The sequence below is a fragment of the Podarcis vaucheri genome (genome assembly GCF_965113315.1).
Source record: "Podarcis vaucheri genome assembly, chromosome: 1".
Classification (NCBI taxonomy): domain Eukaryota; kingdom Metazoa; phylum Chordata; class Lepidosauria; order Squamata; family Lacertidae; genus Podarcis; species Podarcis vaucheri.
In genome coordinates this window covers 78,826,783-78,851,530 of record NC_138759.1, presented here as the reverse complement: position 1 = coordinate 78,851,530, position 24,748 = coordinate 78,826,783, and the positions used below count along the sequence as shown (strand labels likewise).

Genomic DNA, 24,748 nt, shown 5'->3' with positions numbered 1-24,748 from the left:
AGTCATAGGTGGACAGGTAGGCTTGTTGGGCAGGCAGGCAGTTGGGGAGGAATTGGACCATGCCATGTTCCCAGTTAAGGTATGAATTGGACTCAGAATAAACTGGGCTGTTTCTGAGATTTGGGGCAGTTTTTCTGAGCCACCGTTCTAAGCATGCTGAGGGGAGCTCTCCCTACTATTAAAAGCAATGTTTGTTTCATGTTTATGCCTTTAAACAATTTGTTCTTCCAAAGTCCTTCTTTGCTTTCCTCCTCATCAATGTGCATTTGTTTTGCCAGCAACTGTTTCTGATTTGGGCAAGATTCCCATTTTTAAAAGGAAGGGTTGACACTGCTTTTAGCGGTGTAAAGGCTTCCTTTTAAAAATGGAAATCTTTTCTTGAAGGAATTTAACCTCCTCTAACCCCACCCTCATTTCCTTTTTAGAAGTCTTCTCATTTTATTTTGAACTTGAATTCCCTTTCTGAAACTAAATGCAGCTATGTGAGACTTTCTAGGCAACACGTGTGTGTGTGTGTGTGTGTGTGTGTGTGTGTGTGTGTCTTTTTTCACATGTTATGTTGAGCAGTGCTGTGGTCACTGTTCCAAGCAGAAAACAAGATCTATGTGTTCCAGCCAATGATGAGCCTATGTGACATTCCTTTGCATTCATGTGAGCTTTTGAGGATGCTGGGGGTAAATTTAGACCTGGAAGATGTGTGTTCTTCAGGTCAGTGTGCCCATAAGGTACAAGGCCAAGGAAATAGAGCTTGGAGTGCAATGAGCAGAAGATAATGTTCTGTTCACTAGGTGATGCTGGAAGACCAGGATCCTTGTATCCAGTCCACAGGTTCCCTTTTGCCAACAGCTATGTTCAGTGTTGCATACATACTTGTATTCAGAGGTGACTCCGCTCTAGCTGAAGTGCTTTTTCTTGTGCCAGGCAGGCCACCTGATTTCCACCAATCCCCTTTACCAATTGCACCCCTCTATTCCATTTCTGCTCCTGCTCCAGATGGCCTTCAACCAAGAGAAGCTTTTGAGAGGCATAGGGAGGCTGCACTGCGTAGGAGGGATTAGTAGAAATCATGCCCTGCCTTGCAGAAACGCTTCTTAGAACCACTAGTGACTTGTTCCACTACACCAGCAATAGGAAACCTGCAAACTTCTGGATGCTTTGGACTCCACCTCCCCTCAAGCCCCAGCCAGCATAGTCAGTGGCCAGGCATGATTGGAGCTGAACTTCAAGAACATCTGGAGGGGCATAGGTTCCCCATCCCTGTCCAATTGGACGTTCATTTCTGCTCCTGAAGAGGACTCTTACGCACTGTGGACACACAGAGTCCATGGTAGGGTAGGCCTCATCTTCAGACCTCCAGTTCAAGGTGGTTCTGCTGTTATTGTCACCAGGTCATGGGGAACAGGGCAGGCTAGCAGGAGAAGGTGTTGCTTGCCACGTCTAGCTTTGCCCACTATGTATTATATTCACTATAGCACTAAGGATGACGTTACGTCAGTGCTGTGCACCCTCTCCCTCTTCTCATCCTACTATTCACCCTTTAAATCTGTTCTGGGGGTCTCCCGACACTCCAGAGCATATGTAGGGATGGTGCAGGCAGAGGAAAAGGGGGGATTCTGGTGCATTAGTGCAAACCCTTACACTAACACAACTATTTAGTTGACTCCCGCCCTATATGTACCCTCTAGGGCAGCAGTGGGGGAAACTGTGACCTTCCAGATGTTGCTGGACTCCCAACTCCTGTCAGCTTCAGCCAGCATGGTCAATGGCTAGGGATAATAGGAGTACAGCAACATCTGGAGGGATACAGCTTCCCCAGCCCTGTCGTCAGGGTCTTCAGAAATAACTTGACTTAAAAGCATTGTCATTATAGCCTTCTGCTGAGTTGAAAACACTCAAACCATGCTGTGTTTTTAAGGCACCAAATTGTTCCCATGTCCAGGATATAACAGTTGCAATTTTACGAGGGAAAACATTTAGCTGCCAAGATCATGGACAAAGTGTAACTAACAACATGAACTGAAAACAACCTGGGGCGTAAAGAGGAAGTCTTTTTGATTGTGTGCAGCTTCCCACTCCTGAAACAAAATAGGCCTTTCAGTATTTTTCTAAGGAGATTTTTGCTCTGTTAAAGTTGACGCCTTAGAAAGAACAGCTCTGACTTTTTTTCTAAAGCTGTCAGCGCATGTTGTGAACCCGAGGAGTTATGGGAACAACAATTTAGAGTTCCTAAACAGCAGAAAGGGGTCAACTATTGCTGTTAGAAATCTTTCTTAATGCCTCTGAAATAATATTATAGTGTAAAAAGAAAGACAATTTTATTTTCCTTGGTGTTAAAATTGTAGTAGAATGTGCTCTCAGAAAATTAACTAGAATTATTCTGAGAGCATAGCATTCTCCAACTAAGCCCTATAAGCAGATGTAAAATACAACTGAATAGAAGAACAGATCCCCCCCCCCACAACTCCCTATGTATAATGCATGACCAGTATTAGCTGGGTTTTTGTGTGTGTGTGCTGTTGTTGCAAAAAAAGCTTACTTAAAGCTAAATGAGAAGGCAATGCAGTGTGTGTGGATCCTAATCTGATAACAAACCCAGGAGCTGTTGATTAGATGCATTTTCTAGACAATAAAAGCAATAAAGATCACTTAGGGGCACAAAGACCGTTAGGATGAACAATGAGGCAATTTCTACCACCATATTATAAAATGTGTGCAGAACTGAAGCACCCAATTGAATTCTTATATTTGAAGTTACTTGGGATTACTCTGTTTACAGTAGTGCAAGATCAATCGAAGCCTGAATAATTTACTTTCTAACTTGCTTAATAACCAAGAATCTCTAAGTCTGCAACCCCCCAGCCCTGCCCCAGTGTTTGTATGCAAAGCAGTGACTTCATGGTTTACTTAGTGTATAGGTGAAGCAAGTCTGCTTGGAGAGATGTAGCTGAGTTTTGTTATTCCTTGGCTCACAAAACGATTCTTGGTGACTTGCAATTCTTGTCTTAAAGACAAGGTGAACGTTATGATCTTCAAGTTGTTCTCTGGCTTACCCACTTACCAGCTACCCTCTCCATACATGTGTGCTTTCATCTGCATGATACACGAACTCATAGGAGGGGCAGTAACCAGGGCAGGTGGCGCTGACAACACTGTCTCATAATTCCAGCTGTGCCTATGGGCCCCGCAAAAGTTAGCCACCCCAATCTACGAAGTGCAGCAGCATCAATAAAAAACAGAACACCATACTAAAACATGAAGCAAGGTACCAATCCATCAGCAGAAAAACTGAGTTCTAAGAATTTTTTTTTAAAAAAAGGAAAAACTCTGTCAACACCAGCTTACATCTTTTCAAGAAAACAATTTCTTTTCAAAATGAAGGCTCTCCTTCACCTCTTGGCAACTCCAAGGCAGCTCACAATGAAGAAGAGTTGGCCGGCTTACATGAAAGTCCTCCTTGTGTTACCCCTGTTCAGGCTGTCCGGAGAATAAAGATAAGGAAGAGAAGTGGCAGTATATCTGCTGTAATTGGGTAGGAAAGAGGAGGTGTCAAAAATAATTATTCAGTACAAGCATTCAGAACTTGCTGTATTTTAATTCAAGGCGGGATAAATGCTGCCGTCATCAGGAAGCTAGCCGAAGGTGTCATCTTTGATAAACAGGGCCTGCTTCACACATTTCCTGCGAAATCAATATAGGCCTGGTACTTATTTGCTAATATATCATGCCATTTTGCAGTTCTGTTTTTGTTTTTGTCACTCTTTTGTTTCAGTGATTAGTGTCTCCTTTCACCGTGACAATTTGGGGGCCTTCTGGAAGACAGTAAAGCTATCAAAACCAGCCCCGTTAGTGGTTTGGTTTTTGTTTTATTCCACACAGCAGCAAGCTCTGAAAACTGTCAGGAGTCATTGTTTCATCACTCTTCTGTGAATTGTTTGGCACTGCAAACAAGAAATGGTGGGGAACTAGCGGAAGGTTCGGAGGAGGGCAATACATTAATAACTGAGTACAATTATCCATAAATCGCAGGAGCATGGATGTCAAGGGTAAAAAAATCAAAACAGACAGGCATCAACAAAACATTTAAAGCGCATTTCTGTGTTTGTCTCAAAGTCCCTTGCTGTTGTATTTCTTACCTATGTCCCACCTGACCAGAAACGCCTCTCCTAGTCTCCTTCACATGCAGTACCCGCCAAACTATTCACAATAAACATTTTAAGAGTGTACATAAAGAGTAACCAAACTGCATGAAAAGCAGTTGTTTTCATATGGCCCAATAGACCTGAGGAAAGGCTCAGGGATAAATGTTTATGTTTCTTAAAGGCAAGGAGGCTCAGAGGAATCTTTGTATGAACAATTCATTCTACTAAGTAGAGGCCACCACCTCAACTTGGCAGACCTCACCATCCTCATAGATTTCAAAGTGTATTATCTACTATCAGGCAACTGTAACTTTCTCATTAGTATACAGTTATCAGGGGAAGTGGTAGAGACATACATTAGTGCATAGAATGTGTTTGACTGCATTTTACCAATAAAAAAATATTTTCCATGATAATGAAACTTTTAGCAACAATCTAGTTATATGTTTCAATCATATACTTAAGACACTAATGGTTAATATAGCATCTCCCGAGCCAAGGAGATAAGTAACTATACAACCTTTAGATTTGAAGGTAGCCCCATATAGGGGAGTTTTAAAATGTTTTATTATGTTTTTATATACATTGGAAGTTGTCCAGAATGGCTGGGGCAATCCAGACAGATGGGTGGGGTACAAATAAACAATTCTTCTTGTTGTTGTTGAACAGGATGGCCCTGTTTTCAGCAGAGAAATGTTGGAGGGTATAAGATGGGAGTATGCTGCTTCAGACAGAATCGTTTGTGTAAATCCTATGTGTGTAATTGTCTGAATAGTCATATGATGTGTTTTTGGCTTTATTTTTTCCTAACATCTTCTAATTCTAAAGATTTTCTATGACCCTGTCTTTCTTTATACAACCCACGCCCTTCTTGCAGACATTTAGTTAATATTTTCTTTATTGTTTGAGTGAAAATGGCACATCTGTCTTCCATGCATAGTTTCTCTTTTGGCCTTTTGAGATGGGTAATGTGCAGTTCTAAATCTCAGTTTTGAAAGGCAAGGAACTTAAATGGCGTTATTCTTTGTGATTGGTCTCATGCAAAATCCCTTTTATTTTGTTTTTTCTGCTTACTTTTTGGCATTTCTATATGAATCATTGCAAATGTTAGCATTTGCTCACCATTATAAACCACAAATTAATAGACACAAATGTGTAGACTAGATGTGCATACTGACTGAAGGCTAATCCAGACAGGATTTTACTCATCTCATTTGGCCTTGTGGGTCAGTTGTTTTAAACAAATAACTTGCATGGGGATGAGGGGGATGAGACGAGAGGGATTTAAGTCTTTGCCCCTGCCATGGTTCTAGCTGGAATCATAAACCTCCCCCTACAAACCTGCTGTTCATAGTAGGATGAATACTCTGATTGGTGCCAAGTTAATTCAGTAAAAGAGCTAGTCTAGGAGCTGGGATTTCACCTACACTGGATAGGTGTAGCATGTCCCTTAAAAACACAGTTTCATAGCTTAGGGGTTACTCCTGAACTCAGTCTTGAACCTGGCTGTCCAGTTGGGCATTGTGGCCAAGAGTGCCTTTGTGCAGGTTAAGTGATATCCCAATTGTGCCCATTCATGGAAGAGGGTAGTTCTGGCCATGGTGACAGATGCCATGGTTACAGAAAGCCTTGGAATGTACTGTATGTGGAGCTACCTTTGATGAATGTCTGGGGAAAGTCACATTTGCTCTCTGCCCTCATTTTTCTCATCCATGAAACTCTCCCCACAACCAGATCGAGAGCATGTGCCTGTGGTGCCATCTCTTACTTGAAAAGCAGCCTACTTATTTCCTGGTAGGGGAGCTTGCAATGCAAGGTTATCACCAGCCCTATATCTTGCATAAACAGTATATGATTTGGATAATCGTACTGGATTCTGCAGGAGTCTCACAATGGAGGTTCCTTGAAGACACACCTCCTGTTGGAAATGAGATGGGACGGAATCCAGTCCTTGAGCAGTTTTGAGAATATGGCTGTCCTTGGCACAAACCTCAGCTGGGAAAGGAATAATAGAGGAAAGATCTGTGCCTTATTTGCCAACAGCAGAGAGCAAGATTGCAGCTGGTTATTGCATTGAAATTCCAAATATCTGAACTGCCTTCATTATTTTGTGACTCTCTTTTAGTCTCCAGCTACACCAAGACTTCATTAGCTTCTCTCAGTGTGTGCATGTCCTTTAAGCAAAAAATGTCAATTTGAGCAAAAGCACTCTGTCGAAATCCTTGGGCTTAATTTCCAATCCCAGCTGTGTGGCATTCTTTCTTCATGAGACTAGTCCAAATTTCCATATCTGCCTGTGAGAGGGGTGATCACAACACTTCCATACCTCCTGCTCGTTCTTTCTCCCTTGTCTCTTTCATGTGAAGGCTTTAAGGGATCAGAGTCTCTCGCTTACTATGTTCATAAATGTACCCAGCATAACTGTGCATCAGTCCTAATGGATGGTACTCTACCAGGCTATGTGCACTGTGATTTCGATGAATAGAAATATGCATAACTATAAAACTAATTACAGCTATATTTTGCGCTTCTTAGATACTGCTACGTCTGCTATTAGTGATAATGAAGGATACTGGTGGTGATGATTATGATAATAGCTTTCTTGGAAGTGCAACTGTCTAATCTTATGTCTCCTTTTGTTTTGTTTTTTCTCCTAGCTGGGAGGCTGTGGGATCCTTGGAGTTGGCATATGGCTAGCAGTTACCCAAGGGAACTTCGCTACCCTCTCTTCTTCCTTCCCTTCCCTGTCAGCTGCCAATCTGCTGATCATCACAGGGACTTTTGTAATGATCATTGGCTTTGTGGGGTGCATAGGAGCCATCAAAGAAAACAAGTGCCTCCTACTCAGTGTGAGTATAACATAATGGTGGTTCTGTTGTCTACCTGCATCCTGCTTTGTGGCCTCTGGGTGCTTGTGTTGATATTGAATTGATGCGCAGCATTTTCTTAATGTTGGGTACTGTGCATTCTAATTGCACATCAGTCACCTCAACACCATATGCTGGAAATAGCCAACTGTTTTTGTCTAGGGTAAGACATATGCACCTAGAATGCACTGATTATGAATGATATTCAAGATACAAATTAAGCAGTTATTGGTGATGTGGTACATGCCGATGTGCATCTAGGAGAGCCACCTAACTAACAAAATGGCAACTTAAACCAAGGCTCTTAACCCTTGAGCTAGATAATGAAAAAAATTATAAATTTAGACAATTAAAGATGCAAGTGGGAGCACATCAGTAATGCGGATACATACAACAACTGTAATTTTTATGCCATTGTTATTTGTTTATTTCATAAACCATAGCCATCACCAATATAAAGATAAATATGGCAGTCCTGTAGAGCTGGTTGTCCTGTTTTTAGTTCTTAGCTATGATTTGCTTTTAACTATCAAATATATGAAATACTTTAATAATTTTCCTGGAATGGTCATGGAAGAAAAGAATGTGCAAGTTGAGTGAGGGTTTAAAAGAGTCCTCCCCAGATTCAAACATAATACAGAGCTATGGGTTGCTCTTAAAATGGAAGTGGAAGCCTTCAGTCTTCACCTCTCACATATAGATGAGGAGAGAGGATTAGGAGTTTAAGAATTAACATGGCTCATTCTCAGTTGCATTAATCATAGTTTATATAATCATCAGAACTGGGTGGTAGTGTGGCAATAGGTGAAATCAGTGCTTTTTTTCTGGAGGGACACAGGGGTACATATACCCCTAAACATTTTGTGAATCTAACGGGAGAAGAAACTAATTCTTTTTTAAAAAATAGTTTCTTCTCTAGCACGGTGAATCGTCAGTTCCGTTGCTACCCCCGATGGTGGCCTCATTTCCTGTCATGGTGTTTCCTGAGTCTCAGACAGAATGAGAGTACCCCTAAACATTTTTTTAGAAAAAAAAGCACTGGGTGAAATAACTCGCCAATGTGTAGATCCCCACACATATCATGTAGTGTTAGAGAGCCAAAATGAGATGGGGTTTCACGAGGGTTCCTTCTGTTTTCTATTGTGCATTTTATGCAATTATGATATTTTGTTCATAATTCATTTTAAAAATCACATGGAGTTTGGGACAAGTACTTTCTCAGTCATAGATAATAAAAAACAACTTTTCTATGATTTTGGGGCTGACAGTAGTACACAGCAAGTGAGCTGAATTGCCCCCTTTGTGATCTGGGTGATCCTCACGTCTCTCATGTTTGAAATAGCTGCTTAGCCACCTTTGCCTCTTGTTAAAGTTTAGGGCAGTGAGCAGAACTGAATGCTACTTTTCATTCTGGAGCAGTCATTCCCATTAAATCATTCCAGTCAGCACAATTTAGAGCAGGCTGAAAGCTAAAAATGAGAGGCAGAAGAAAGTTAGCTTAGAGGCAATTTTGTTCCCATTGTTTCTTGATTTTCTTGAAGTACGGCACACCTTAAATTGTACCCTGCCATGTCGGAGAGGAAAGCTGTCATCTTGTCCTCCTGTGCCTCGTATAGTGTGCAGTGCCTATGTATGTGGACAATGGGTTGTTATTTTTTGCTGGCTTTTACATCAGTGAGAAAACATCAATGTGGGGCTTTGCGCCCTGCACAAATGTATTCAGAAAATCCCCAGGGATACCATTAAGTACATTGGTGAAACCCAGCTACATAGATGTTTAATACATGTTGGTATTAACATATAAGGCCCTGTGCAGCTCAGCCCTGTGCACTTATATGCCAAAATAGCCTCAAAATAGCAATATGGTTTCTGACTTGTTAACCACAAGCAGTTTGGTTCCAGTTTTCATAGGATAGAACTGTATACAGTAACATAGACCCAACTCCCTGACTGACTTGGGAAATCCAAAGCTAAAGCAGCCCCAACAGGTCTGACAGCACTCACCCACCCCACCAGCCCAGGAAATTGGTTCCATCGTCAAACTGGTTTTTTTGCACACCTCTTCAAATCACCTCAATATGTTTTGGCTGTGACATTCAAACTGAGCATTTATTTTTATTTTCTGCTTGTGTTGGCCTACTCACAATAAGCAAGGAATGTCATAGCTGGAATTTAGAAGAAGAAAAGAAAAGAAAAGCACCGCGAGTCTACTAGGCGTGTGAATTGGCTTTCAGGTGTCATTTTTTTCAAAGGTGCCCAAGCTTCAGAGTCTCATCTGTGACAGGCCTATATATTAAGGGGGGGAAGAAGAAAACGTACTTGAAATAGGCTTTTAAAAAGCATTCTGTTTCCAGCTTTATTGAAAGAACTGATGCCCAAAACTCTTACCAGTGACAGGGAATTTGACTAGCAAGATGTTAAAAGGTGTGTGAGGGAGAATGGTAAGAGATTGTCCTGTGAATGATTTTCTGTCCATAGTTTTCCCACACAAAGTTGTAGGTATTGATCCTTGTCTGGTGTTTCAGCTTCTGTTGTTTTAATGGCTTGAGACAGGAGTTGGGAGGGAGGGAGGTGACATCTGTAAGTCAGTTGGCTGGCAAGAGGCATCCTTTGTGAAAGAGCTCCGGCTTTTTTTGCAGAGCATGCAAAAAGTTCCAGGTTCAGGTCTCTGACATCTCCAAACAAGGCTGGTCAGAAACCCCAGAGAGCTACTGCCAGTCCACATAGAAAATGCAGAAATAGCTGGACCAAGGGCTCCAACACAGCATAAGGCAGCTTCTTAAGTTCCTGAATTACCAGAAAGGAAGGGGATACTTATCACTGACCTATAGTTGTTGAATCTTCTTGGTCTAAGGATGGCCTTTTGGGGAAGGGGTGTACTGGTGCTTCTTTCAAGGCTTCCAACATGATCCCTTCTCACCCAGTCAATCCCCATCTGTTTGCCCACCATGTCTGGCTATTGACCATGTTAGACTGCCGAGAGTTGGAGTCCCATAACAGATCAGCAAAAGATAATCTACACTGCCTGACTGCAGCTTTCCAAGTTTCCAGACATGGGTCTTTTGCAGACTCATCTGGCGATACAGAGGAGTGAACATGGGACCCTTGGCATGCAAACCATGCGCTCTGCCACTGAGCTACGGTCCTTCCAAACTCAAACGGACGAAGAAACCAAAGTCATTTCTGGATTGTGTAGCACTTTAGAATGCAGGTGGGGGACATCACATCTTTGGCTCCTACGACCTCCATGAGGAAACCAGCATATCCAGGAGAATGAAGGTGATGGTCCCACAGCTGTTGTTTCTCCCCGACCAGACTGAACACTGGAAGCTGCCTTGTACTGAGAAAGATCATTGGTCCAGCTAACTCAGTATTGTCTACAGTGACAGGCAGCAGCTCTACAGCGTTTCATCTTTCCCACATTTACATGCTGGGAACTAAACTTGGACCTTTCGCGTGTAAATCAGGTGCTCTATCACTGAGAAAATTGGAGAAAAAGCAGGCCTCTTTCTGTGGATAATTGTAGATGGACCTCTTCATTGCCTGTTGATTGAAAAGTACTAATTGCTCCTCTCACTAGCTGAGTTCTTTCCAAGCTCCCTTCTGTTCTCCTTTATTCTTTTACAAAGGGAGTTATTTGAAGTTCATTTTTCAGAGCCTAGATAAAGCCAGAGGGTCTCCCCACACCATGCTCCTCTCATTTGTTTTAATTAGTAGGCAAAGCCATTGCTGAAGGCCCAGACAATGAGATGTAAATTAAGATATAAAACCCTAGATATAACCCTTAGACATAAACCCTTTTCCCCCTGTTAAACTTTCCTCAATCTATTTTTAGCTGACCTGAATAACATATGGGGACATCAGACCTTTAGCTAGGATTCGAAGAGCAGTTCAAATTGTCGGGTCTCCTAACAAGGCACAGGATCCTCTTTGGGACAGAACAAGTCAGTTGTTGGCAACTTGTGCAGTCTGCGGACAGAGGGAGAACTGGGTGTGCAAAAAGAAATCCTCAGGAAAATATAGTGGACGATGCTAATGGCAATTTTCAGTGGGCTAGTCACCAATCCCTTCTTGACTCTTTTTGAGGGGGACTTATCGGCTTGCAAGAGAGGTTCTCATAAAAATAAGCCCTGCTGAATCAGACCAGGGGCCCATCTCCTCCAGCATCCTGTTCTCATAGTGGCCAACAAGATGCTCATGGGAAGCAAGCCAACAAGCAGGATCTGAGCAGCCCCCCTGCTCCGTATTACATAGAACACAGGAATCTGCCTTATGTTGAATCAGAACATTGGTCTGTCTAGCTCAGTATTGTCTGTACTGACTGGCAGTGTCAGCCCTGAACACCCCCCACCCCCAGCCATTGCCACAACAGTCTGCCCTGGTAGCCCTAACATGATCTATTGCCTCAGGTATGGTGCAGGATGCTATCCTGTTTCTAGTGTAAGGGTTAACTGCCAGTCCAATGGCTTCTGTAGGGAGGGAGGCGCTATCTTGTCCTTCGCCTGAGGCAGCAAAATGTCTTGGGGCAGCCCTGTCTCTGACTGTAAGGCCTGGAGCTGTCTATATTGCATTGCTGGGAAGGCAGCATTGTGCTTCACTTTTGGCTAACACATTTCCCTCTGATCAGCTGTCTGCATTTCCTAAGAATGCCTTATTCTTATTTTACACCAGTGTATCACACAGAGATATAGGGTTGTATTCAACATAGGGCTAAGTTCCTTCAGTGCAAGGATTTCTCCTTGTACAATGGAACTCCCCCTGTGTGCCCCCCAAATTTGAGGGGTCAGGCAGGGCCTGCGTTACGGGAGGAGGGGGGAAGTCCCATGGCGCAGTCACGGTTATTTAGTTGAATGCCATACCTTTCCCCCACCCTTTTTATTTCACATACTTTGCTTGCTGTGAGGCACTGCATTCTTATACCTATGATTCAAACCTGGCTCTTCCATTAACTGCAGTGTGAGTTACATAACCCAGGGAGGTTGCAGGTTCAGGATCTATATATGTATCTGCTTTGGCATTTCAGTGAAACAGCTTTGAGGTTTCCTTATACGGGAGGCTCCTCAGCTGCTGTGACTTCTTAGTACAGGATCAGGTTTAAGGTGCTGGTTTTAACCTTTAAAGCCCTATACGGCCTAGGACCCTCGTACCTACGGGACCGCCTCTCCTGGTATGCCCCACAGAGAAACCTACGTCTGCAAATAATAACATCCTCAAGGTCCCAGGCCTCAGAGAGGTTAGGCTGGCCTCAACTAGAGCCAGGGCCTTCTCGGCTGCAGCTCCAAACTGGTGGAATGCTCTGTCAAAAGAGACTAGGGCCCTGCGGGACCTGACATCTTTCCGCAGGGCCTGCAAGACAGAGTTGTTCCGCCAGGCCTTTGGTCAGGGCGCAGCCTGACTCCCTCCTCTGGCAACCTGCACATAATTCTGCATAATTGGTTGCCATCAATTTGATTTAATTAATTTTATAATGAAATATTTTAGATTGTGTGATTATTTGACTGATTATTTGATTGTTGTTAGCTGCCCTGAGCCCGGCTTTGGCTGGGGAGGGCGGGATATAAATAAAATTTATTATTATTATTATTATTATTATTATTATTATTATTATTATTAGAGCCCCCATTAAGGTCTAGGAAATAAGCCAGCTTCCTCTTGCTTAGCATCTGGCCCACTAAATCTTCTTAAAGGGTTCTTTGCTTCTTTATGCAGTAAAGATGCCTACATTTTTAAAGTTCAGTGGTGCTGTCTGTTTAGAGCAGATATTCCACACCACTCTGAAATCCTCATTTTTGCAGTATTGGCATCCAAGACCCGTGGTTTCTGAAGAAGCATATAGCTGGCTGTTGAATCCAAGGGTCAGTGTCTCTTGACCTCCTTTAGCCACATTGGAGAATCCCAGCCCTAAATGTTTGAGATGGTACAGAAATGTACTCTGAGTGCTACTTATCTAGCCCCAACAGCTGGTTGCGTTCAGAAGCAGATGGCATGACACTTGTATGCCCAATGAGGTCAGGGCTTATGATGGCAATCTGTAGATCCTTTGTGTCCCAGGGAAGGTTAGTAATGAAGGGGATGCTAAAGTTAGTGCTCTCTTTCTTTGAATTAACATTCCGCTATTCTGTGCCTGTGGCTAAGTAGCTAAAGCTGCATTGAGTGCATGCGTTGAATATGACAGAGATCTGTGGTTTTGGTATTTTATGACATTTTATTGATTTGGAGTCTGTTTCCTTCCAAAAGTCATAAAATACAGAAAATGCCATAAAATACCAATTAAATCTGCTGTCTGACATACAGTTCTAGGGACTGCGTCCCCCCTCTAGATTGCTAAACTAATAATATAAAATGATTCATGTGCGAAGCCCAAGTGAGAATGTGGTGGACTCACCCACTAAAAACCACGAACTGTGATTTATGAGTCTTTTGCGTTTTAGAAACTGTGTTTTGCTTCTGGAAACTGGTAGCAAGTGCTATAGACCTTAAGCTATCACATATTGTCTAGCATGCTACACATCCTGAACTTGTACTCAGGCCTCACATCAATTATGTGCGCCCCCCCCCGCTATCTTCTAGTATTAGACCACCAGCCATAATGCACCAAGTCCAACAATAAGAGATATTTGCACACCTGCCAAGGGCATGTGTAATTCTCAGTGAGTACCAATAATCTGGAGCAGGGTGTAGAGTCTGTGGCCCTCAGATGTTTGCTGGGCTCCAGAATAGCCAATGTGGTCAGTGCTGATGGAACCAGGAGTTCAACAACATCTGGCTAGTTACTGATTTAGATCTTACACATGGCAGATGATGTGGTAAAACTATCTTGGCCTGAGCACTTCAGCCTGCAGGTGGGAACTGACATGACTGACCCTTCATACAATAATGGTGTTAAATATACTAACAATAATCTCTCCACATAGAAACTTGATACATAAGGAAGAAGGCTTCCTAGGATTGCATAATAAGGGTGGTATGAAACTAAGTTTTAGTCTGGATAGACCCACTGAAATTAATGGGCCTAACTTAGTAATGTTCATTAATGTCTGTGGGTCTACTCTGAGTAAAGCTTAGTTGAATCCCACTCTTAAGTTGGAACCATTTTCCCTATCATCCAGTTTTGTTTGTTTGCATGGAACAGTCTGTCATGTGAGCAGGGCATTAGGAGAACCCCAGCAATATCCTCCCAGCAATAGCTTTCAGAAACACCGTCCGCTAGGGAAGGGAAATGGTTAGGAAATATAGACAAGCAGACTGAGAGAGGGCAAAGATTAAAATAAAATAGAAAATTGCAATGAAAACACAAACAACATCCTTATGGAGGAAGGAAGGAAATATGGCAATGCGGGGATCTAAAAATGAGTTAGTCTGAAAATAAGGGTTTGATCTGGGAAGCAAACATTGGAGGCAAACATATGCCAAGCACTTGGCACACAGAATTAGCAGCAGACAAGCAACAGTCCCCTGCAGTAATAGCTTTCACATTGCTCTCCCTCCCATCCCCCCTCCGATAGATATCACTAAGTTGTGACACTGTCAAACAAAGCCCTATGACAGAGGTTATTTTCTGTAATTCACAATACTTGTCTGCTATGTTTGCAGTGGCAACTGGTCAACCAGGAGTGTGAGTCATATGATTAATACGCTCTGCGTCTCCTCCTCTTTCAATCTGGTCCAAAATTGCTAAGATTTTGTTTGCTTTCAATTTAGTGTTAAAGTAATGCAATCACTGAAATAAAAGTGACTAATAATGTTAGTCGTTGACTGCATTCACACATAACACTAAGCCCCAGACCATAGAATTACATACATAAGCTCATGCACTCCTCCCCCTCTCTTGTCCTCCACCTTTCACTTCTCTTTCAACTTTGTTTTTCGCCCTCATTACTTCTAAACTCAGACAAACTATTGCACATTCTAAGAATGGCTTATTCTTTGAAATGAATCAACTCCAACCTGTGGTAAATGAGCCTAGCTTGTTTCAATAAACCCTGGTGAAACCATGGTTCAGTAAACCAAGGTTTCAGTGAACCACAATTACTGGTTTGGACACTATCATTTTATTTGTATGCTGCCTTTCCATAACAATGTTCAAGGCAGCTTACAACATACTTAGAAACATAACAAAAGAAGTCATAAACAATAATTAAAATACATCAAGAAGTACACAACCAAATTGAACAATTTCCACATAAATCATAAGATTTAAAAATAAAATACAAAAAAATAACATCCACAACAACCAAAAACTCCTAAACAATACCCCAACCCTATGGGGAACCATGGTTAGTTGCTGCTTAAGATGATATGTAAACCAGGCCATTGCACTAGCCAAAATTAAGTGCTTGTGGGAAGAAAAGAGGCTTGCAGGACTCAAAGGTTGCAATGTAATTTGAGGGAACCCTGTTGTAAAAGTAGTAGGAAGTTGCAGTATAAACTACTTCATTTTCCTCCCCTTGCTCCTACAGAATCGTAGCACATAAAGGCTTAAAAAAAACACACCAGCATAGTGATTCTTAGCCTATAGGTACTCCCTCAGCAAACTTCTCTAGATACCATCTTAGCCATGGAAAACTTCTGTGGTGAAATATGTCTCACTGCAATGTAAGATTAATCTTCTTTATGAGCTTCTGTGTGGATGGTTTGCATTGGGATTGTGTTGTCTCAAAGCATAAATCTTTCTTATATCAGCAGCCTGCAGTCCCACTGAACCACAGCAAAGTGCATTTTTATTCTCCTCCTTATTTATCATTTGAATTGGGAAGCTTACTTGAAAGCAAACCGTAAGAATTTTTAGTGGTCCATGCCCTGAGCCTGTCTAGTCTTCATTGCACTTTGGCCCATTCCAGTTAGCCTTATAACCTGCATATATTTCCATGTTAGAGCATGACAAAAGACGAGGCTGTTTCTAAGGGTGGGTTTTAGGGAAATGAACAGGGGTAGAAGTGGCTGGATTTACTAGCGGTTTTAGCTACTTAGTACATATGCAGCTTCTTGAGGGAAGGTGGTGGTGTACTTTCCATAGCATTTTAAAATTGGGATAAAGGGTCAGCAGTGCCTGCTATGGAAGTTGCCATAGAAATATGAAAGAACATAAAATGGGTAGTTGGCCTGCAGCTGAGACTCTTTGAAATATATGCTCCTTGCTCCCTACACTCATGGTTCTGATTTAGGTTGCATACATATGGCATTTTATTCTAGAATCAATGGTAGCTCACACACAATCTAGATTGAATGTTTTTATGTATGCCTATTTGGGGGGGGGGGAGATGTAGGCAGACTTGAAAGGTGTGTGTATGTGTGCATATCCACACCTGCCCAGTTACATTGTGAGTGGGCATATATAAAACTCACAATCGTCACTTGATTCATCTGGGACTTGTACAGGGAGGAAAATGCATGTATAACCTAATCAAGGGAAAGGAGTTCAAACACATATTTGCAAACCACACCATCCTTTGTGGACAGAAGAATCAATCTAGATTAAGAGCAGCAATTTGAGGACATAACTGAGGGGAAAAACTACAATTGGTTAGTGTGCACACAGCCTCATATCCAGTGCCGGATTTATGTATAGGCTAAGTAGGCTGAAGCCTAGGGTCTCTAAATCTAGGGGGCCTCACCAGCCTGCCTGCTCCCCAGGGCCGCAGTCTCCCCTCTCCCAAAATTGTAAACCCAATACTTCATGCAAGGGCAGGGCAACTCAGGCCCAGCAACCATTAGACTCAGGGCTAGCCAGTGGGGCCTAATTTGAAGCAGCAACTTGATTTTTTTTATTTGTAGGGCCCAAATTCACAGCCAAAGTCTGCAAAATCTTACAGATATAAATAAAGTCCATCTAGATTGCCCTGGTGCAGGGGCCCCCTTAGGAGCGGCTTGTGGGGCCCAATTTGGCCCAATTGCTCCAGTTGCCTTAAGGTCAGCCCTGATGAGACTGTGCAGGGGTTGGACTGACAAGCCCTGCACCTTCTAGGTCCCTGGTGCCACCATTCAGAGTACAGACTCAAGGACTTGTTATGGAAATAAAGGGGGGCACTTATTGGAAATGATTTTTGTCACCTCTTCCCCCCCAAACCCCGAGACAATGAGCCCAGCCACCTTTTATTCACAGTCACATAAGCATTACACTACAGCATGGTCATAAACTTGCATGTTCAACTGCTGAAATATGCACCCAATATGTAGCAATTGAGATTTATGTTACTGCTTTATGAACGTATACTGTGTTTTATGAATGCACTCTGTATTTTGTGAATTACCTAAGAGCCACCAATAGGGAGCTCTAGAATCTGACAGCTAACCAATTGGGTACTACCAAACAGTGACTCCTATTGCTGAAAGCAGGTAACCAGCAGGGAATGCTTCAGCTTAGCCTTTGCACTGTTGACTGAACACTCCCTGCTGTGCAGATAATGGAGAAATTGTATCCCTTCTGGCATCTTAGCCAACTCTGGTGCACCAGAAGCACAGAATAGCAGCAAATAAAATCCGCTCATATGTCAGCAACTGATAAGACTTGTCAACCAGTTCTTCCAAAGTCTTCCTAAATTATAAAGCTCCAAAATACAGGCCAAAAGAGAGCAGGTCTGGGAAGAGTGAGGCATACAGTGGGCATCACCAGGGAAAAGGCCCTGCTCCGTGTAATTCCTGTCCTGTCATTTGATAGAGTTCCCACTTACCCTCCTTCTTGACATGGAATGCTCTGTATTGGAGTCTCCAGGTCCAGTACAAAGACCATAAGAAGGGAGAGCAGGGACATTGAAGTTCCCAACAGCTGTTAATCAAGCAAGCAAGCACACAGGTCACCTTTGTCACAGTCAGGACACCTATGTCTTGGCCAGGCCTGCACCCAATCTTGTTTTTGTAGAATCTTGTTTGTCCTCAGTAACCAAAATTATATTATCAACATACAGTGGTACCTTGGGTTATGAACACTTTTTTGGGGGGGTTATGAATGATTGTAACCCGGAAGTGAGGTGTCCGAGCTCTCTGAGGCCTCCATGGATGTGGGGAGCGAAGCCCCGTCATCTGTGGGGCCTGCAGGGCTCCGTGAATGCTGGGAGCCAAGACCCGACATCTGCGGGGCCTGCAGAGGCCGGGGGCCAAGCCCTGACATTCGCAGGGCCTGCAGAGGCTGGAGGCCAAGCCCCAACATCCACAGGGCCTGCAGAGGCTGCATGACTGGGCTCCAGCCACGGGAGGCCTCTGCAACAGCCCTGAGCCAAGCCTTGACATCTACAGGATACCCAGCAGGTCGCATCCCAGCCCCAAAGTTAGGTAAGGATCATTTACCTAGTGAAGACAAAGAACAGTGAAGCTGTTAAGAAATAAAAGATGAGCCTGGGCCAAAAAGCCCTTTACCAACCCTTGCCCCACCCCCAGCTGTAGCAAGGAAGGTGGCACCTAGCCAGGTAAGCCCATCTGAGTGGAAAATTTTGGGATTCTCCAAGGGATTTGGGGATTTGTTTATGTGAGTCTGCCCTGTGCCTTTGTCTCTGCTTTGTGCCTTTGTTTGGGGGACTTCTGGGGGACTCTGCCTTCTGCCATTGTTTTGGGGATCTGTGGAGCCCAGTTCAGCTACGGGTTGATTGTGTGACTGCAGAAATGGATAAAAGCCCCCCCATCCAAACTGACCATCATCAGTGCACATAAGGGGGGGGGGAATGTTCATTTTTTTCATCTAAAATACTGCCTTATTTATTTTATAGTACAGTACTTTAATTATTGCCTTTATTTTATGGATCAATGGTCTCACTAGACAGTAAAATTCACATTAAATTGCTGTTTTAGGGGGTGTTTTTCATCGTCAGGAACGGATCAATCCACTTTCCATTACTTTCAATTGGAAAGTCTGCTTCAGGTTAAGAATGGACTTCGGGAACCAATTAAGTACTTAACCTGAGGTACCACTGCATACAAACAGAAAAGTTGTTTTCCTTCATTTGCAAGGAATCGTACAAAACAAAGCTGCACCAATAAAGAAAATTCCAGGGTGGTAACAGAAAGCAAACTAAAAATGCTTTTGCAGTTCATCAAAACTATCCAGCAATATCAAGTTATAGGAAAACTGGTGCTATTAACAGTAATCCTTCTAGTTGGTTAATTGGTTCGGCAACTTCCATGCACATGACGTGTGATGCTAATTATTTCTCCCAAGAGTTAAATGATAACTAATCAGAGGCAGCTACAGGAGAGCTGTGAGATTCAGGTGAGGGTCAGATGCCTTGTCAATCCCAGCAGGTATATAAGAGGATGACCAGGCCTGCCCAGCATTCTCCTAAGAGGGATAAGCCTAGCATGGAAGACTTGTGTATAGTATGCAGATCTGAAAGGGCCACAAAGGGTAAACCACCCAAAAGGTATGCTGAAAAGTTTCTAAAACAGTCATAGCAGATACAGCTGTTGTTAGTAACTCAGGGAAGGTTTGAGAACCTTCAAGTTTCCAAGAGGTCCTAAGTTTAACCTTGGAGGATGTTAAATGCCATGAAAGCTGAACTTGATTCCTTAGAGAGGAACAAGACATGGGAACTAGTTCCAGGCCTGCTCAGGCCACAAAAGGTTTACAAAGTTCAATTAGTGCAAAAGTTTTTCAGTGTTAATTTAATGCATTTTTTAAAAAATCACCATGGTATTTAACAATAATATCTTATGTCATTTAGAGGAGAAATTGTGAATTGTAGATTTTTAAATACCCGTCGTCATCCTTGGCCTCACTCAGTTTTGTTTATAACACTCTTCCATTTTCTTCTAGTTGTGATGGTGGGGGAAGGGGAGGGGCCTCACAAGTGGAGTAGCTTAGGGCCTCTCTTCATCTAAATCCGGCCCTGTGTAATTTCCCCCACATCACAGAATGTTGAAAAGAACAATATTTCATGTAAGATCTTGATACACATCTACTGCAGTTACCCCTGAATTCGGGGAAAGCTGGGATGTAACACAAGTTCCATTTGTCGCTTTTGAATAGCCTCTTTTTCTCAAGCCACGCAGAAGAGCCTGTAGTTGCATATTCATTTGCTGCTGTTTGTTTTTTTATCAGAATAGCAGGGGGGGGGATGAGAGTAATGCCATTTTAACTGCTGCTTAGTTGTCTAATGCTGCGTTGAAGTTGATCATCAAGGATTATTTTTATGGAAGTGGAATTGGCTTGCTTAGCAAAAGCAGCTCCCTAGGGAACAAACAAAAAGACCAGAGAGGCAGCAAAGGGTTTATTTTCTGCAAAAGGAAAGAGGAATAGAGTGGGAACAAGAGAGGATTCCCTGCAGCACTTGGGGTGGGGGCTGTGCAGGAGCCAGCAAGACCCAAATACTAATTTGCTTTTATGTTCTTAAAAAAAGTATACTGCTAAATTAAGAATCGGACTATGTCACCTTTCCCTGTAACTTCCCCTGTTGCAGAATGCAGCACACGCACACAGAATAATCCTTCTCACTTTGTACCACATATACTGCTTGAGTAGCAGCTTAGGCAGAGGCTGGCGCTTAGAAATAGCAAACGCTTATGATGTCCCCATTCCTGCCCTTCCCTCCACATTCTTTTGCAGCATGGTCAGTTTCCCTACACATCACATTTTCAGTACAAATTCAGCAATTGAATATGTCAGGTACCATTTATATATGGCAGACATTATGCAGAAAATAGTAAGAGCCAGTGTGGTGAAGAGCTCTGGGTTCAAATCCCCATTCAGTCCCTCAGTGACTTCGACACAGTCACTAACTCTCAGTGTAGCTTAACTCATAGGGTTGCTTTGAGCATGAAATGGTGGGAGGTGGGTGGGGGCGGGGACCATTTATATTGCCCTTAAGCTCCTTGGTAGGAAAGGTGGGATAATAAAATGCAGTGTAACGAAAGAAATACATAGAATGACACTGACTGGTTAAGATTTAAATTTTAAGTCAACTGAGCAGCACAGATATTGACTTGCAAAACCCAGATATGACTCCCCCCCCCCACACATATAAAATCATGTAATACACTTGTGAGGCCTGATTTTGGAAACAATTGTCAGTTGCTCTTTTTACTTGCCTCATGCTTCTGAGTGTTTTAGGGCCAGACTAGATGTGACCTGCAGTCTTTCCCATGATTCTCTCTCTCTTTTTCTAACTAGAAGCAGTCTTGGGACACTGGAGGTCTGAGTGGAAAGGCGGGGGGGGGGGGGAGGACTAGTTAACCCCTTCCCCTCTGTCCATTATCCTGCTCAAAATTACTGTGTTTTTCCGTTTATAAGACTAGGGTTTTTTTAATCAAAAATTAGGTTTAAAATTGGGGTTCACCTTATACAGGGGTAGTGCTGAGGGGTGTTTTCTTAATTTGGAATCCCCCAAAATAGGGGGCATTTCATACATGGGGGCATCTTATACACTGAAAAAATATGGTATCTCCCAGTTGCTTCACCTCTACATTCACTTGTCATTTCCTATGAGGAAAAAAGCAGCAGGGAAGGTGGTATTTCATAGGAAAATGTCTAGCAAGGAAAGGATTAAGTTAGTGTTCTATGTTATTCCTCGCTCTCAAATTTTCAACTTTGGGAAGTTGTCTTTTTTAATAGTGGAAATATACATATGTCTACCTGAAAATCCTAGTTTGATAGCCCTCAGATACATTATCACTACAATTTTATTTCAGCAACTACCAATATTAGAAGCATTTTTAAAAAATACCTCACTTATGTTTTTAGTGCACCTGGGAGATTTACTAATGTGCCTCAGGACTGAATATTCCACTACTTTTGAATGTTTAAAAAAAACTGCCTTCCCAAGAGCCTGCCCCCCCCCTCTCTCTCTCTCTCTCACACACACACACAGGGAGAGAGAGAGAGAGAAGAGAGAATGAGAATATATTACACAGATGTGTACATAGAGGAGAGCCACTCTTTCTCCAAAACAAGATGGCCAAGTGTTACTGCAAAGTTAGATAATGGAATATCTGCTAGGTAAAGGTCTGTGAAAACACAATGAATGTCTGTTCTTGCTGAAGCTAATGCAAGCATCCCCCATAGCTGCAGCGCTCTCAGGTCACTGATGTGGTTAGAGCCTAGGTTCTCCTGATCAATTCTTTGACCTCTTTCCATATGAACCTCAGCCACAAGGCTAATAGTATTGTCTGTACTTTCGTGACTTTGGCCTAGTTCTCACTGAGGTGGTCTGGACTTTGCTGCATCTGCCTGCAGGTGGGACTCACATGACTGAGTTCTTTTCCACACATAGAAAATTGGGTGTGTGGTGTGAAGAGTTTTCTATGCGCAGGCAATTTTCTTATGTAGCGAAACAATCAGTCATGTCTCACCTATGTCAGAAATGGTACCATTCAGGCAAAGATTTACCTCCTCAGTGAAAACTAGGTCTGATTCCTTCTATGCATGAATGCATATGCTGTGAAGATGAAACAAATATTGATGTCTCTGGGGTTTTGTTTCTCTCCCACCCATTCTTCTCTTGACAGTTTTTTATCATGCTGTTAATTATATTTGTGCTGGAGCTCACTGTCGTGATTCTGTTCTTCGTCTACACCGACAAGGTATGTCAAAATATTTCTTCTTCTTTTTTTTCCCCTTCAGCAAATTTGCTTGCCCCCTTTCCTCATATAAATAAGCCATGAAGCCTTTGCCTTGGCACGCATACCATGTTTTCTTAAGAGACCACCTCATATCAGAAATAGTGCACACAGAATACAAAAGTGCTCTTCTAGGACATTGGTCCCCTCCTTCTCGCTCTCAGTTCAAGGTCAGACATATTCAGACATATTAGCAACACATTTATGATTTAAATACAGAGAATTCTAATCAGGAAAGGCTGATGAAAACTCATGCACTAAAAGGCAGATAGTAATCACATTAAGATGTTCATTAGTGAGGGTATTTATGTTGCTGTGAAAGTTTCCTAATTGGATATTGTTGTAGACATTCACAAGGAAATGAGAAATTGGGCTTTGTCGATATGTAAATGTTGGCGATTTTCACCTGGTTTTGTTGGAACTGTTAACAGAGAAGGCTCCTTTGATGATGTTGTCAATATGTCTCTTCAGACTAGCTCTACGTAGATGACTAGAAACAGTATTTACTCAGAACTGCAACTGTAGCTGTTAGGCTTTGTATACACTGAAGCGTTAATGTGTACAAATCTGATTTTTCCATGTGCTTCTTTGCGATGTTTCATCTGCACATTAGTGCTTTCAGTTTAAATCTTTCTCAGTGTTTCTCGTACACACTAGTAGGTGGTGCTTGGTAGGATGTATTCTGTGTTGTTACTCCTTCCCCTCAATTATTGCTATTTGCCCACTGAAAGTTCTCAAAACCTGAGGCCCTTTGTAGGTATGCACGCAGTATGCATACACCTTTTCTTTTTTTTAAAAAAAAATGTTTTGTTCATGGAATTCCACAGCAATGAGCTTTCACCAAATGTTTCAAACAAAGCAGGCAATTTTGTATTTTTATCTTTTTTCAAATACATATTTTTCAATTTGTGGGTTTTGCACAAAGCAGCAGTTTCAAAAAGAAATACCGTATGTACATATCTGTGGGTGGTGCCTGCCCACCCCGCCAGGTAGAGAAGCAGCAACCCATCAATGAGCTCCTCGCCAGGGCAAACAAAATTCGGGTAGGCAGATGCATGGGCACCTCCAAACCACAGACACACTATGAATACCACAAACACAGAAAGCTGCATAAAACCATTTATTTTACAGACAAGTGCATATAGCCAAGGTGGGATGGGAAGTGGGATTTGGAGAAGAGGGATTTGGAGATACTGTAAGTGTGTTCTTCTTTTTCATTTCCCCTTTTCCTTTCCCACCTCCTGTTGATGCAAGAGCAGTTCCGTGCAAAACAGCTTTTCTAAAAAATAAATAAATAGGTGCCTTCAGCAACAACCTGTGGAAATAGACATGTTGCATGCTTTCTCTTGGGCTGATGAAAACCAAATGGCTAGGTTGTGCTCAAGCAATGAGGAAACAGACACGAGGGTGATAGATGGCACCCAGCAAAACGTCACCACAAACATTTTCTTTAAGTCCACACCATGTGTTTCAGTGTGCCAATATGTGGGTAGCAAGAGATGTTATGCTGCATTCCACTGCCCCCATTTTATTGAATTATCCATGGATTGGGAAAACCCAAATTAATTGGGGGGAAAGCTGCAGGTTGCCACTAGGATGAGATTGATATCATTTAGATGATGCGAAAAATATGCACACATGGGGTGCATCAAATCCACTTTAAACTGCTGTGTGCTCATAGCCTTAATCCCAGTGCTTTTCCTGATCTTTTCTTCTTGTTTTAAGTTAAATTGTCAGCTCCCTCTTTCTTCCCTTCCCATCTTCCCCCCCTTGTCCAACCATGGAGACTAGATAACACCCCCCCGCCCCCCAGTTGCTGGCTTCTCTTGTCAAGAGTAGAGGTTCAGCAAATACTCTGCCACCTTGTTCCCTAATAACCTGGTGTGCGTGAAAATATAGGGCAACAAAAAGACACAATCTGTCCCCCATACCCCATCCTGCTTGCTTGTCCCATGTAGCGAATTATGAGATAAAAATGCTTAAATTTCCTGGCCACACACACACACACAGTAGCTCATTCTAACCAGTATTGACAGGTTCCCATTGTGCCTGGTAGGTAGAGCAGAAGGCAGAGAGACCAGCAACAGAGCAAATGGTAGGCAGAGCCAGGTAATTCTAGTTTTGTCCATGTCCTCCTCCCTACTGAGTTCCACATGGGCAAAACTGAGACTAAGGAAGAGGGAGCAGGCAGGCAGGGCTGCT

General features: G+C 42.6%; 1 protein-coding gene across 11 annotated transcripts in view; it reads left to right on the top strand.

The window, feature by feature from the left end:
• The window catches only part of TSPAN4 (tetraspanin 4), a 486,061-nt gene that overhangs the window by 419,096 nt on the left and 42,217 nt on the right, over positions 1–24,748 (top strand). For all 11 annotated transcript variants that reach the window (XM_082230629.1, XM_082230623.1, XM_082230627.1 and 8 more), the window contains 2 exons: positions 6,797–6,988; positions 22,436–22,510. In XM_082230629.1, coding sequence (XP_082086755.1) covers positions 6,926–6,988; positions 22,436–22,510 — 138 coding nt within the window. In that variant the 5' untranslated portion in view covers positions 6,797–6,925. The remainder of the gene's footprint in view (positions 1–6,796; positions 6,989–22,435; positions 22,511–24,748) is intronic.